Genomic DNA, 12,126 nt, shown 5'->3' with positions numbered 1-12,126 from the left:
GTATGGTTACTTTGATTGCATGCTATGAAAATAAAACTTCAGCAATTGTATATTGAACATTTCCTTCAGATCTACTTCAAGAACACTATGACCTTGTAGGGACATTAATGGTACCATGTTCTCTATGATGTTGTTCACTCACTGTGTGCCATTGTCCATCGTTTACAACAACGGATGAGGTGATGGAGGTAGGACCTTTCCCCAGGTCTGCTGACATCAACAGCTTCCCTGCCGCCATCCGCAGGACAGTGTAGTCCATCTGGTTTGAGTCGGCGAGGAGCAGCAGCAAACCATCCTTAGCTCGGCTTCGAACCGACAACTGAACTGAGAGACTGTGGATGATAATGGTTGTATTAGTCTGACCCTGCCCCTTTCTGACTCAAGTCCACCTCTGTCTACATGGATACACACCTCTTGCGGATAGTGATGGGGTTGATGATGAAAGTCATGTGACTGTGTCTGGACAAACCAAACTGAGCTGCTGATGGCAGAAAGCTCAGTTCTTCCTCCAATGCACACTAAAGCACACAGAAACAATAATGCTAATAAATAATCAAGATCCAAAAATCAGTAATCCATAATACAGAATAATTAACTCTGATCTTTAGTTTGAATATGTTAGTTACCATAATCAATTACCAGAAATGATGCTTTTGGTTATTGATTGTAATATTGTAAAGTCAAACTGGTTTTAGATGCACTGCATTGTGATTTTAGTTGTGCAAAACGCACGGGAGGAAAAATCGGCGGTGTGTGTTTCGGGAGCCTGCGAGTCAGCTGATTATTGAGGGGAACGAGAGCTCCGCATGTCAGCTGATTAGCAATCAGTTTGACTCACCCAGTTGGTTTTGCATGAGCGCGGCAAACTGAAGGGTGCAGGTGGAGGTATAATCAGCTGTCAGAAGAGAGTCTGTAAAGCTGCTGGAAGGTCACACGCGAACGTTACTGCTTGCTGTGAGTGACTGGGGGGAGCAGTGAGCAAATGTGACGTCTGGGACACTGGAGAGGCAGCCGGTAAGCGTCTGTGTTTTTGTCATGCTTAGAATTGGTTATGGAGCTGTACTGTGGCGCTGGGGTGGTTTGGTCTTTGCTACGGAGACAGCGTGAATGCACAGCGGTGTTGGTGATCTTTTCAGGTAATTTGTTTAAATACACGCAGCGAAGATGTTCCTATTTCATTGTGGATGATTAGTGATGTGAACTGTGAGCGTAATGACCTGGGCACAAGGTGCCTGCGTTGACTTCAGTACCTGATATTTGCATGGTGATAATGGTGGGTGCGGCGCTCTTCATGTGAAGTATTTTAAAGCTGTGCTTTGACAGTTGACCGTAGCTGTTAATGGGTTATGCAGTTATCGTGTGTTTTCTTTGATTTTAGTTTCTGGGAACTTTAATGTATGTGCTCAAGAAATTACTTTATTTATATCTCCTTTTCTACAAAGTCTCAACTTAAGATGGCTTATAATGTACATTTAGTCTGGTGTGTAATGTCAAACATTCCACGACTGCATATTTAAATCTGTATTTATTATGGAATAAAATTTAAGCATATTTACACATGTATGGTGCATTTTGTACATGTTTATTTGCATAGTTTCATGTTTGCACAAGAGCATTGCACATTTATCTGACTAATAATAATTACTGTTGTCTTATCTATTTTCTTAAAGGTTTTTCACCTAAGGGGCTAAAGGGGTAAAGACAGACTAACCCTAACTACTGCTGTTAATTAATCCCTACTGCTAACTGTCATCTACCTGCCATTGCAATTATCTTATGGATATGCCTTGAACTTTAATAAAAAGAAGAAAACAAAACGCAAAAAGGAAACAAAGTCGTCTTGTCACAAATCCTTGAGTGGAACCCAGTTTACCTCAAACCTCCATCAGATGTCACACTCCTTTTTTCAAGTTGGGGAAAAATGCACAAGTTAAAATAACCAAACATAACCAGCAAAAACTTGACAAATATTCAATCATGAGTGATTTACATACCATTAACACTCCAGGTGTCAGGGCATTCAGATGTGTGGGCGGGGCTACAGGGAGGTGGCCAGGGTCAGGAGTGGGCTCCACATCCTGGTCTTCAGGAAGCAATGCCCCTCTGACCCTCTCCTCTAATAGACAACTGTTAAGCTCCACCCCCTCATACCTCACAGCTGCTGATAGGTCGATAAACCTGCAGGGAGAATCCAATTGAAACAATTAGATCATATGAAAGATCAAAGCAGCTGATTTGTGTGAGACATACCCTCCTCCAACCACCAGGTGTTGGATGCAGCCCCTGAACCATCTGGACACACTCTGTAATCTGGTTGGCAGACGAGACTCCTCCCCTGTTGGTAGCCCACCAATATAAAAGGATGCTGGTGAGAGATGGGAAAGTCCGCCCGGCAACAGAGGGACAGACTTTGTGTGTTCCTCATCAACCTGAACAGACAGAGACCTAAGAGACAGACACAAAGGTGAGACAGGTGCAAGAGCCCAAGACAGGTCTATGTCTCCATGGAAATGCCTACTTCCTATTGATGGTGACGATGACCGAGTGTTTCATTCCATCAGTGAAAGCTTCACCATCAGGTCTCACCACCACTGCCCGTCGCGTGGCTCCACCCACCTCACCAAATTCAGCCTCCAGTGACCCAGAGACCAAGTGGACAGACAGGAAATGCTACAAAGTGGCGAGTAGTTATAGGTACAGTTCCAACATACTGGTTACAATTGATTGACAAGTATATCACCTCACCTGTCGCTGAGTTTGGCCATCACTGAATGCAGCCAGCAGAATTCCTGATTGGTTGTTGGAGGAGAAAGAGAGCAGCAGCTCTGCATCTTGATCCAGTGAACGAGGAGCAATCTGAACAAAGCCGCCACTTAACATCGAGACACTCCGCACCGCCTGACAGAGCAATCAATACAGGTTACGGATCATTGTTTCTACAGCATCTATCAGTATAATCAGTCAGATTCATGAGTCAAAGGGAGAGAAAAATAAGAATCACATTGTGTAACTGGGTACATCAGCGTGTGTGTGTGTGTGTACCTCAAGTACGCAGCCTTTTCTGACTCCGTACGCGTCTCTTAGGAGGTCAAAGTTTGATCGTGCGATCTCCACGTTCTTAATACAGCCAACGTATGACCTGGAGATGACTTGTCGCCTAGCAATAAGGCAGACAAGCCGAAAGGGTGGGACTGACAATGTTAGGCCCCCTGCCGACACACACACATGCACGTGTGCACACATACACACCTGACATTGACAGACCAAACTAACCTGATTGGACGAGAAGCAGGAAGTCCTCCAATGTAGATTGGGTCCATGTCTGATCGGTTGAGGTCAGAGGCTGTTCCAGGGGACTCCGCCTCCAACACCTCCTTCTCTGATGATTGGTCGGCTGCCATGATAGACAGGTAACCTAGTAATCCACAAATGTCAGCCTCATCAGTCACTGTAGCAGTATGACAGTGTGGCATCATGGGAACTGTAAGATGCAGTAACCTTTGCGTTTGTTCCGCTGCAGTGTGATCTTGTACCAGACTCCTGTGTTGTACTTCCTTTTGGAGATCAGAATCAGAGGACCTGAGCCGAGGTCAAAGGTCAGACGGATGCCACCCCCAGCCAGCTCTAGGGAGAGGAAGTCCCGCTGCAGGAGACAGGAAGAAACTAAACATCTGCGTCACTGTCACATTAGTAGTGGGGGAAATATTGTAGAATGTGTGTCGTACAGTGTTGTTGGATGCCAGGTACAACAGTAGTCCCCCAGGGGACAGAGTTTTAAACAGCAGCACTATGGAGGTGGATGTAGCTCGCAGAGGCTTTTGGACCAGTGAGAATCCAGATCCATCAAAGTGGAAGGATGTCTCTTCTGCCTGGGGACTGAGATCAGACAAGTAAAAAAACACAAATTAGACCTTCATTTCCTGTTGGGGGTTGCAGGGAGCTGGAGCCTATCCAAGCTGTCAATGGGCAAGAGGCGGGGTCCCCACTGACAGGGCACCAGTCCATCATTATGTCGACTTGTACAGACAGACAACCATTCACACACATTCTCACCTGTGGCCAGTTAAGAATCCCAATTAAGGTTGAATACTGCAATTTAGCGTTTCCCTCCTAAAGTTGTAGTTCTAAAACAGAGTTGGTGGGAATGTGAATTTTCCCCATGACATATTCAACTATTCAGTGCCACATACACTGATTAAAAGTCCACTCCACACAGTTTCCCCGGGACTAATGTCAATGACACAATACGTCTACAAACTACACCTCCACTGTTCTGCTTTCGCTAGCTGTTGCTCCATTCAGGGAACATTAAGAAGTGAATAGAAAAGTCACATTAGCACCTGCAATGAGACTCTTCTGAAATTTCTTCCTCTCCCATGATTTTCCCTCAAATTCAGATTTTACACTTTTCTAAAAAAAAAGTCCAGATTAAAATTTGTGTTGTTCTATGAAAGGGCTCCTCCTCTACCTGCCTTGCGGTAAGCATGTGACCTCACTTCCTGTTTATGCATCGCTGAACTTAGTGCTTTGCTTGCTGTGCTCGCTGAAGTGTGATCATCCCCGCTAATTCCTTATTCGTTGACTAATTACCTTCCCAAACCACATAAGTGTTTTATTTGGCCGAAGTTTAAAGACCGTCTGTCTTGTAGCGACAGTCTTTCTTTCTGTAAACTCTCCACTCTAAGCTAGCGATGGCTTCCCCCCCTCGCTCTCCTCTCTCCTGCTCAGTGGGCCACTGTTCAGTTCCTACTCAGCCTCCTCTAGTGGTCCTGATAAGAGCGTTAAATGTAGTTTGTTTGTAGCGTTGGAGGCGAGGCTTAGCGAGGTTGAATTGGACCTGCGGCGGCTCCGCACCGATGGATCCAAACAATTAGCCGCTAGAGCTAGCCAGTCCCGTTAGCTGGTGCGGACCGTCTTAGCTTCGCCCCGACTAGAGGTCCGGGAAACCAGGTCGGCTGAGTGACTGTCCGAAGGAAGCATAGTCCAAAGTAGAAGCCTGCTGTCAGTGATCAACCACCGCTTCACGTCTCTAACAGGTTCTCCCCACTCGGCGACACACCTGCCGAGAAAACCACTGTGGTAATTGGAAGTTCCAAGAAACGTGAAATTAGCGACCGGCAACCATAGTCAAGTGCATTCCAGGGACCAGAGGGGGCGACTTAGAGTCAAATATAAAACTGCTGGCTAAAAGTAAACGTAAATACGACAAAATCATTATCCACGTCGGCGGTAATAACATCCGACTACGCCAGTCGGACTCCGTAGTGTCTCTGGACCCCTGCCAAACCGGACCAGCGACCACGTTTAGCTGCATGTCGTCATTCAACCGCTGGCTGTCTAGGTGGCGTCCAGCAAACCAAGTGGGCTTCATTGAGAATTGGAAAACTTTCTGGGGGAGACCTGGTGTGATTAGGAGGGACGGCATTCATTTCTAGAAATATGACCCAGTTTATAATAGAACCAGAACCCTGAGAACCCAGAGTTCAGACCAGGAAGCAGAGCTGCCGTCTTACACGCTTCTCACTGCCCACTAGGGAGCAGTCACCCACCCACCCACACCCCCATAGAGACTGTGTCTGTGCCCCGACCACGTCAGTTTACTCATTCCAGTTCTACTGTAGAGGAGTCAATCAGAAAAACCTCATCAAAATGAACACAACCACTAAATTAACTCAAAAAAATCTAAAAATTAGATGAGGACTTTTAAATATCAGACCTCTGATGCTGAAAACTGAACCAGTGAATGAAGTGATACCTGACAGTTGTGTTGACCTGCTGAGTCTCACTGAAACCTGGCTGGTGACGATGAGGATGCTAGTCTGAATGAATCCACTCCTCCAGTCACAGGAACACTCACATTCCTCCAGGCTCTGGTCCAGGAGGTGGCGCTGCTGCCATTGTTGACACCAGTTTAGTAATAAATCCCAAACCAGAAGAAGTTTCCATTCCTCTGAAAGCCTGATTCTCAGTTTGTCTCCTCCAGCCTGGAAACTCTCCAGCCTCTCTGATTGATGATTGAGGACCGTCCTCCTGGTCCTGACTCTGGATTCTGATCTGGATTCTCAGAGTTTCTATCAGTTTAGTTCTAAATCAGATCAAGTCATGATTGGAGGAGACTTCAGTATTCATGAGGATGTTGATAACCACAGTCTGGTATTGCATTTCTCTCTCTTCGAGACTCAACTGGTGTCCATCAGTCTGTCCATGAACCCCTCACTGTCACAACCACACCTCCACCTCCTCCTAACATGTGGAACTGAAGCTGAACATCTGGTTGTGTTTCCACAGAACGCTTTTATCAGACCACCAATCAATCACTTTGGAATTTGGACTGATCAGCTACACTCCACTCAGGAAAACTGTAGTTTCCAGATGTTTGTCTGATCAGGTCACACCTGGCTTTAAGGAAGTGGTTCCATTGGTGCTTAATTCAGTGTCATGTCCCACTGTAACAGAGGACGCTGTTGTCCACCTTAGTCCCTCCCAAACTGATCATTTTATCCATAGAGCAGCAGGCACCTTCGCAACAACTCTGGACTCTACTGGCCCACTAAAACAGAAAACTATGAATCCAAGGAAACAAACACCTTGGTACGGTTCTGGAACCTGACAGCTTCAACAAGAAACCAGAAACTGGAGAGAAGATGGTGCTGCTCCAAACTGGAGGAGTCACATGTAGTCTGGCAAGATGGCCTTAGAACCTAGAAGAAAGCCCTTGGTAGAACCAGAGCAGCCGACTACTCAGCACTAATAGAGGAACCAAGAACAACCCAGGTTCCTCTTCAGTCCTGGAGCCAGACTGACAGAGAACCACAGCTCTACTGAACCAAGTAGTCCTGTTTCCCTGGGCAGCAAAGAGTTCATGGACTTCTTTAATGACAAAATTCTCCTGATTAGAGAGAAACTTCTTCTCCTGCTGCCATCAGCTGACACCATGGCCCCTAGAACCCAGAACCTTAGAGGCAGCTGGAGGACCAGACACACATTTGGATAGTTTGTCTCCCATCAGCCTGCATGAGCTCAGTTCAATAATGTCCTCCTCGAAACCTCCACCTGTCTCCAAGACCCCATCCCAACTAAGCTGCTCCAAGACTCTCTCCCCTCGTTAGCCCCTCCCTCTTAGATATGATCAATGTGGCGCTGGTATCTGGTTCCGTCCCACAGTCCTTTAAAGTAGCAGGAATTAAATCCTCCTCAAAAACAAGCCTGGATCCAGAAGTTCTACCAACTACAGACCAACATCACATCTTCCTTTTCTCTCCAAGGTTCTGGAGAAAGCAGCTGCTAAACAGCTCTGTGACTTCTCCACAGCAACAGCTGATTGGAGGATTCAGTCAGGTTCCAGGTTCATCCTAGCACAGAAACAGAACTAGTCAAAGGTACCAGTGACCTCCTACTGGTACCAGATGAGGGACTGGTCTCTGTGCTGGTCTGATTAGATCTCAGTGCAGCTTTGGTACCATTGACCACCATATCCTTCTACAGAGACTGGAACCTGTCACTGGTATTAAAGGAACCACACTAAACTGGTTCAGGTCATATTTACGAGGTCATCTCAGTTGGTACTAGTTAATGATGGTTCCTCTGAGACCACTACAGTCAGTTCAGGTGTTCCACAAGGGTCTGTGCTTGGACCAGTCCTCTTCACCCTGTACCTGCTTCCTCTAGGTCACATGATCAGGAAACACTCCATGAATGTTCACTGCTATGCAGACGACACTCAGCTGAACTCATCAATGATCCACATGGAACAAACCAGCTGACTGAACTGGAGGCCTGTCTGAAGGACAGGAAACATGGAGGACCATAATTTCCTTTATTAAACTCAAAACCGAAGTCATTGTCCTGGGCCCAAAACACCTTAGAGACACCCTATCTAATGAGACAGGTACCTTGGAAGGCATTACCTTGGAACCCAGCACCACCGTAGGAACCTGGGAGTTCTCTTCAATCAGGATCTGTCCTTTAACTCCCACATTCAACAAATCTCCAGGACGCCTTCTTCCATCTACGTAACATCGCTAAGATCAGACACATCCTGGCTCAAAAGGATGCAGAAAAAACTAGTCCCTGCTTTTGTCACTTCCAGGCTGGATTACTGCACCTCCCTCCTACCAGGCTGGACTAATAAGTCCCTAAAGACTCTCCAGCTGGTCCAGAACGCTGCTGCCCGCGTGTTGACTAGAACTGGTAGCAGAGACCAGGTCTCTCCTGGACTGCTTCTCTGCATGGCTCCCTGTCAAATTCAGGACAGAATTTAAAATTCTCCTTCTACCATCAAAGTCCTCAACAATCAGGCTCCTTCATCCCTGACAGAGCTCCTAGTCCCCTATGATCCAGCAAGAACCCTTCACTACCAGAATGCAGGGTTCCTGCTGGTTCCTAGAGTTCTAACAGTAGAATGGAGCCAGAGCCTTCAGCTACCAGGCTCCCCTTCTGTGGACCCGTCTCCCAGTTTCAGTCCAGGACCCAGACCCCCTCTCTAGGTTTAAGAGCAGACTTAAGACCTTCCTTGTTGATCAGGCTTATAGTCAGGACTGCTTAGGCTGGCCCTTAGATCTGCTGCTGTAGGCTCAGACTGCTGGGATCTCCCATGATGCACTGGGCTTCTCTCTCCTCCTCCTGTCCTCAGACGTGTTACTAACTCCTCTTCTTCTCCCCTCATCCCAGATCCTGGTGCTGCTGGAGGAGGCTCCAGACCTGAAGAGGCTCCAGCTGCCACCCGTAGCTCCACCTGCTCACGTCCCCGTCTGTCCATCAGTCTCTCCTCCTTTCTCTCTCTCTTTATCTCTGTCCCACTCTTTCCTTCTGCATAAATTTCTGTACATTATCTGTCTTTGTCTCTGCCCCACTCTTCTGCTCTCTTTCTTCCCCACTGGTCAAAGCAGAAGGCCGTCCCCATTGAGCCTGGGTCTGCTCGACGTTCCTGCCTGTTAAAAGGAAGGTTCTGGTGGCTGCTGTTGCAGGATGTGCTAATGATGGAGAATTGTTGGGTGGAGGTTCATTGAAGGAGTGTGGTACTAGACCTGCTCTACCTGTAAAGTGTCATGAGATACCTTTTGTTGTGATTTGACGCTACAGAAATAAAACTGACTTGACTATTGAATGTATTTAATACAAACATACACAATTGAGGTTGTAGACCCATGTGAGGTCATACAGCCGTGTGAGGTCATACACCCATGACCCACCCCATACTACTGTGTGAGGTCATTATCCTGTGCGTGATGTCATACTCATTTTTAGGTCATACACCTGCGAGAGTTCATAGACCCATCTGAGGTCATACAGCTGTGTTCGGGGTCATACACCTTTGTGAGGTCATACACCGATCCACATACCTGCTGAAGCATCCTCCACACTCTCCCTCTCTGCTCTCGTAGTTCCACAGTCCAATGTTTCTCTCATTGAGTGAAGCTTCACCCAAACAGCCCTGGAAGGTGGTCGCCTGTAGCACTGGGGGCTTCTGACAACACACACTAAGTTATCATCTGGTCACAGGTACACCTTCCAGCACACCTGTTTAAGTGTGTGTGCTTATGTTACCTGAGTGCGAACTCCTAGTCCGCCAATATGGATGACTGTGTTGTTGTCGATGTCTAAAATTCGACCAGGTCCTGGTGATGTCGCTTTTGCCACTGCTGCAACAGTTGAGTCAAGCTGATGAACCGTTAGGGAGACATGGGCACCGAACCTACAAACATCATGCCATTTTAGACCTGGGTACACCTGTTACCTGGCCCACAACCTTCACTGACACACAGACAATGTGCTGTCATGTCAGTGAATCAAGACTATTTCTTTTCATGTCCATATGGGTAATGACTTTGAATGTCAGTAGAAGACAGCAATGTTGACCTGAAATTCACTTTCACACAAAAAACATTACATTTCATCTCTGACACCAACATCTATTCTACAAAAGCACCCTAAAGAGCCACAGGTGGAGAGAGGACCTGGTCCTTGGTAAATATGGACAGACATTCTGGTTCAAGACTGGGATCTGTTACCGTGTTATGTTGATTCGAGTCCATTTGTTGTTCGTGATATCTAGTTCAGGATATTCCAGTCTGGTGCTCCCTGAACCCACATCCCACACAAGAGAAACCTTCCCATCATGCATCTCCACTGCCAGGAAGTCCACCTAACCACAACCAAGACGAAGTCAGCACACGTGTAAGTTTGTGTGTGTGTGTGTGTGTGTGTGTGTGTGTGTGTGTGTACCGTGGTTTTGCTGCCCAAATAGAACAGTAGGTTGTCTGGACTGGATGTCTTCAGTGTCAGAGTCAGGGTATTAAAGTTACTAGACTCAACCTGGGGTCGGTAGGATCGAACACAGTCTCTGTCTGCCTGGACCGCCACCTTAATCTGATAACATCATCGTCATCATCATCATCATCATCATTATCATCATCATCTGATCTTTTTATCTTGTCTATCGATCAGTTCTCCACATACCCCACAAACATTTGTAGGGACTAGAACTTTGGCAGACACACAATGTCCATATGAAGTGTACGTGTTTACGCACCGACGCGGCCTGTCGTCTAGCCTGGTTGATCAACTCTCGTATGTCGGACAGGTTCCTGTCCAGTGTTTCTCCCAGCCAGCTCAGAGGCTTTATCCTATTAATCAGACGCTCTGTACGATGCTCCGCTTCCTCCAGCTTACGCCTCACTTCACTGGCTGAAGGAAGAAATTTGAAACACTTGGGTACTGGAACTTTGAAACTCTTTCAAAAACATTTTATTGAGGAGAGGATTGTTGATCACTAGACGAACCAGCATTGTGAGTGTGAGTCACCAGCTGCTTGGTCTCTTCCACTCTGTACTTCGTATTTTCCACCACAGAAGAAGAATCCTCAAGCTGCTGTTGGAGTTCCTGCAGCCGCTGCAGCACTTCCTGCAGACCTGACCCAGCTGCAGTGGCCTGAAGGTCCGCCTGCTGTAGCTCCAAAGAACCTGACAAACAGTGGTCAAATAATGTGAATTTGTGAATAACGTGAACCACAATCTAATCAACCAGTGATAACATCAGTGATGACCTCATTGGTCTCACCATTAGAAAGGCTCTGAAGCTCTCTGATTGGTTCACGGAGGGAGAGGCTCATGTTTCGGACACACTCTCCAACAAATTGCTGTCTACTGGTTACCACAGAGACATTAAGCTGCAAGTCTGGAAAAGAGACAGAGAGATTATCATAGAGTCAGGCAGACAGACAGACCAACAATTAGAGAGACAGACAGTCTGACAGACAGAAAGACAGGAAGAAAGGCAGATAGATATGTTTACAGACAGATAGAGAGGGGGATAGAAAGACAGACAGGCAGGCAGGCAGATCAATAGACAGACAGACTGGAAGAAAGATAGACAGGTATACAGACAGATACACATGCTGACAGAAAGATAGACAGACAGACAGAAAAACACACAGGTAGACAGGCAAACAGAAACAGACAGATACAAAGGCAGACAGACAGACAGGCAGGCAAACAGAAAGACAGGAAGACACATAGACAGAAAGACAGGAGGGCAGACAGACAGACAGGCAGACTGACCTTTAGCTGTGTTGTTGATTTGTTGACTGTCTTCTAAAATATCAGAGGTAATGTTTAGTATGGCTCCACCCTTAACTGACAACGGCTGCTCTGATTGGATGGTCTGGAACAAACACATGCAGGAACATAATTGTGATGTTGTCGCTGTGTTGATCCACACCTCAATGCCATTAAAGCCCATTGATCCTGGTGCCAGTGGCATGGTGGAGCAGTGGTCAGCACTGTCACCTCACAGCAAGAAAGTTGTGGGTGGAGCCCCGGCTGCAGCACGGGGTCTTTCTGGGTGAGTCTCCATGTTCTCCCTGTTCCTGCTGGGTTCTCTCTGGTACTCCAGCTTCCTCCACAGTCCAAAGACATCAAGAGGGGACCAGGTTAATCCAGACTCTAAATTGACCGTAGGCGTGGCTGGGAGAGCCAATGGTTGTCTGTCTCTATGTGTTGGCCCTGCCATGGACTGGTGACCTGTCCAGGGGGAAGGCTGCTGGGATAGGCTCCACCCCCACCACCCTCAACAGGAGAAGAGGGGGAACATGGAGGGATGGATGGATCCTGGTGCCATTGCCAGGAG

The 12,126-nt window shown here is 47.0% G+C and overlaps 1 protein-coding gene across 2 annotated transcripts in view; it reads right to left on the bottom strand.

The window, feature by feature from the left end:
* Positions 1 to 12,126, bottom strand: part of lama1 (laminin, alpha 1) — a 38,776-nt gene that overhangs the window by 3,740 nt on the left and 22,910 nt on the right. For both annotated transcript variants that reach the window (XM_086191096.1, XM_086191097.1), the window contains exons 42-59: positions 11,559 to 11,661; positions 11,059 to 11,175; positions 10,782 to 10,961; positions 10,532 to 10,686; positions 10,225 to 10,368; positions 10,011 to 10,144; positions 9,547 to 9,694; positions 9,342 to 9,466; positions 3,726 to 3,876; positions 3,499 to 3,643; positions 3,274 to 3,415; positions 3,043 to 3,157; positions 2,746 to 2,898; positions 2,519 to 2,670; positions 2,251 to 2,445; positions 1,995 to 2,178; positions 412 to 518; positions 143 to 332 (exon numbers count right to left, since the gene is read on the bottom strand). In XM_086191096.1, coding sequence (XP_086047222.1) covers positions 143 to 332; positions 412 to 518; positions 1,995 to 2,178; positions 2,251 to 2,445; positions 2,519 to 2,670; positions 2,746 to 2,898; positions 3,043 to 3,157; positions 3,274 to 3,415; positions 3,499 to 3,643; positions 3,726 to 3,876; positions 9,342 to 9,466; positions 9,547 to 9,694; positions 10,011 to 10,144; positions 10,225 to 10,368; positions 10,532 to 10,686; positions 10,782 to 10,961; positions 11,059 to 11,175; positions 11,559 to 11,661 — 2,640 coding nt within the window. The remainder of the gene's footprint in view (positions 1 to 142; positions 333 to 411; positions 519 to 1,994; positions 2,179 to 2,250; positions 2,446 to 2,518; positions 2,671 to 2,745; positions 2,899 to 3,042; positions 3,158 to 3,273; positions 3,416 to 3,498; positions 3,644 to 3,725; positions 3,877 to 9,341; positions 9,467 to 9,546; positions 9,695 to 10,010; positions 10,145 to 10,224; positions 10,369 to 10,531; positions 10,687 to 10,781; positions 10,962 to 11,058; positions 11,176 to 11,558; positions 11,662 to 12,126) is intronic.

Source organism: Aulostomus chinensis, chromosome 21, assembly GCF_037954235.1.
Source record: "Aulostomus chinensis isolate RoL2024-O1b breed Wild chromosome 21, RoL_Achi_v1.0, whole genome shotgun sequence".
Taxonomy (NCBI): domain Eukaryota; kingdom Metazoa; phylum Chordata; class Actinopteri; order Syngnathiformes; family Aulostomidae; genus Aulostomus; species Aulostomus chinensis.
Note: the sequence above shows the minus strand (reverse complement) of the source record. Positions and strands in the feature narration are given on the sequence as shown.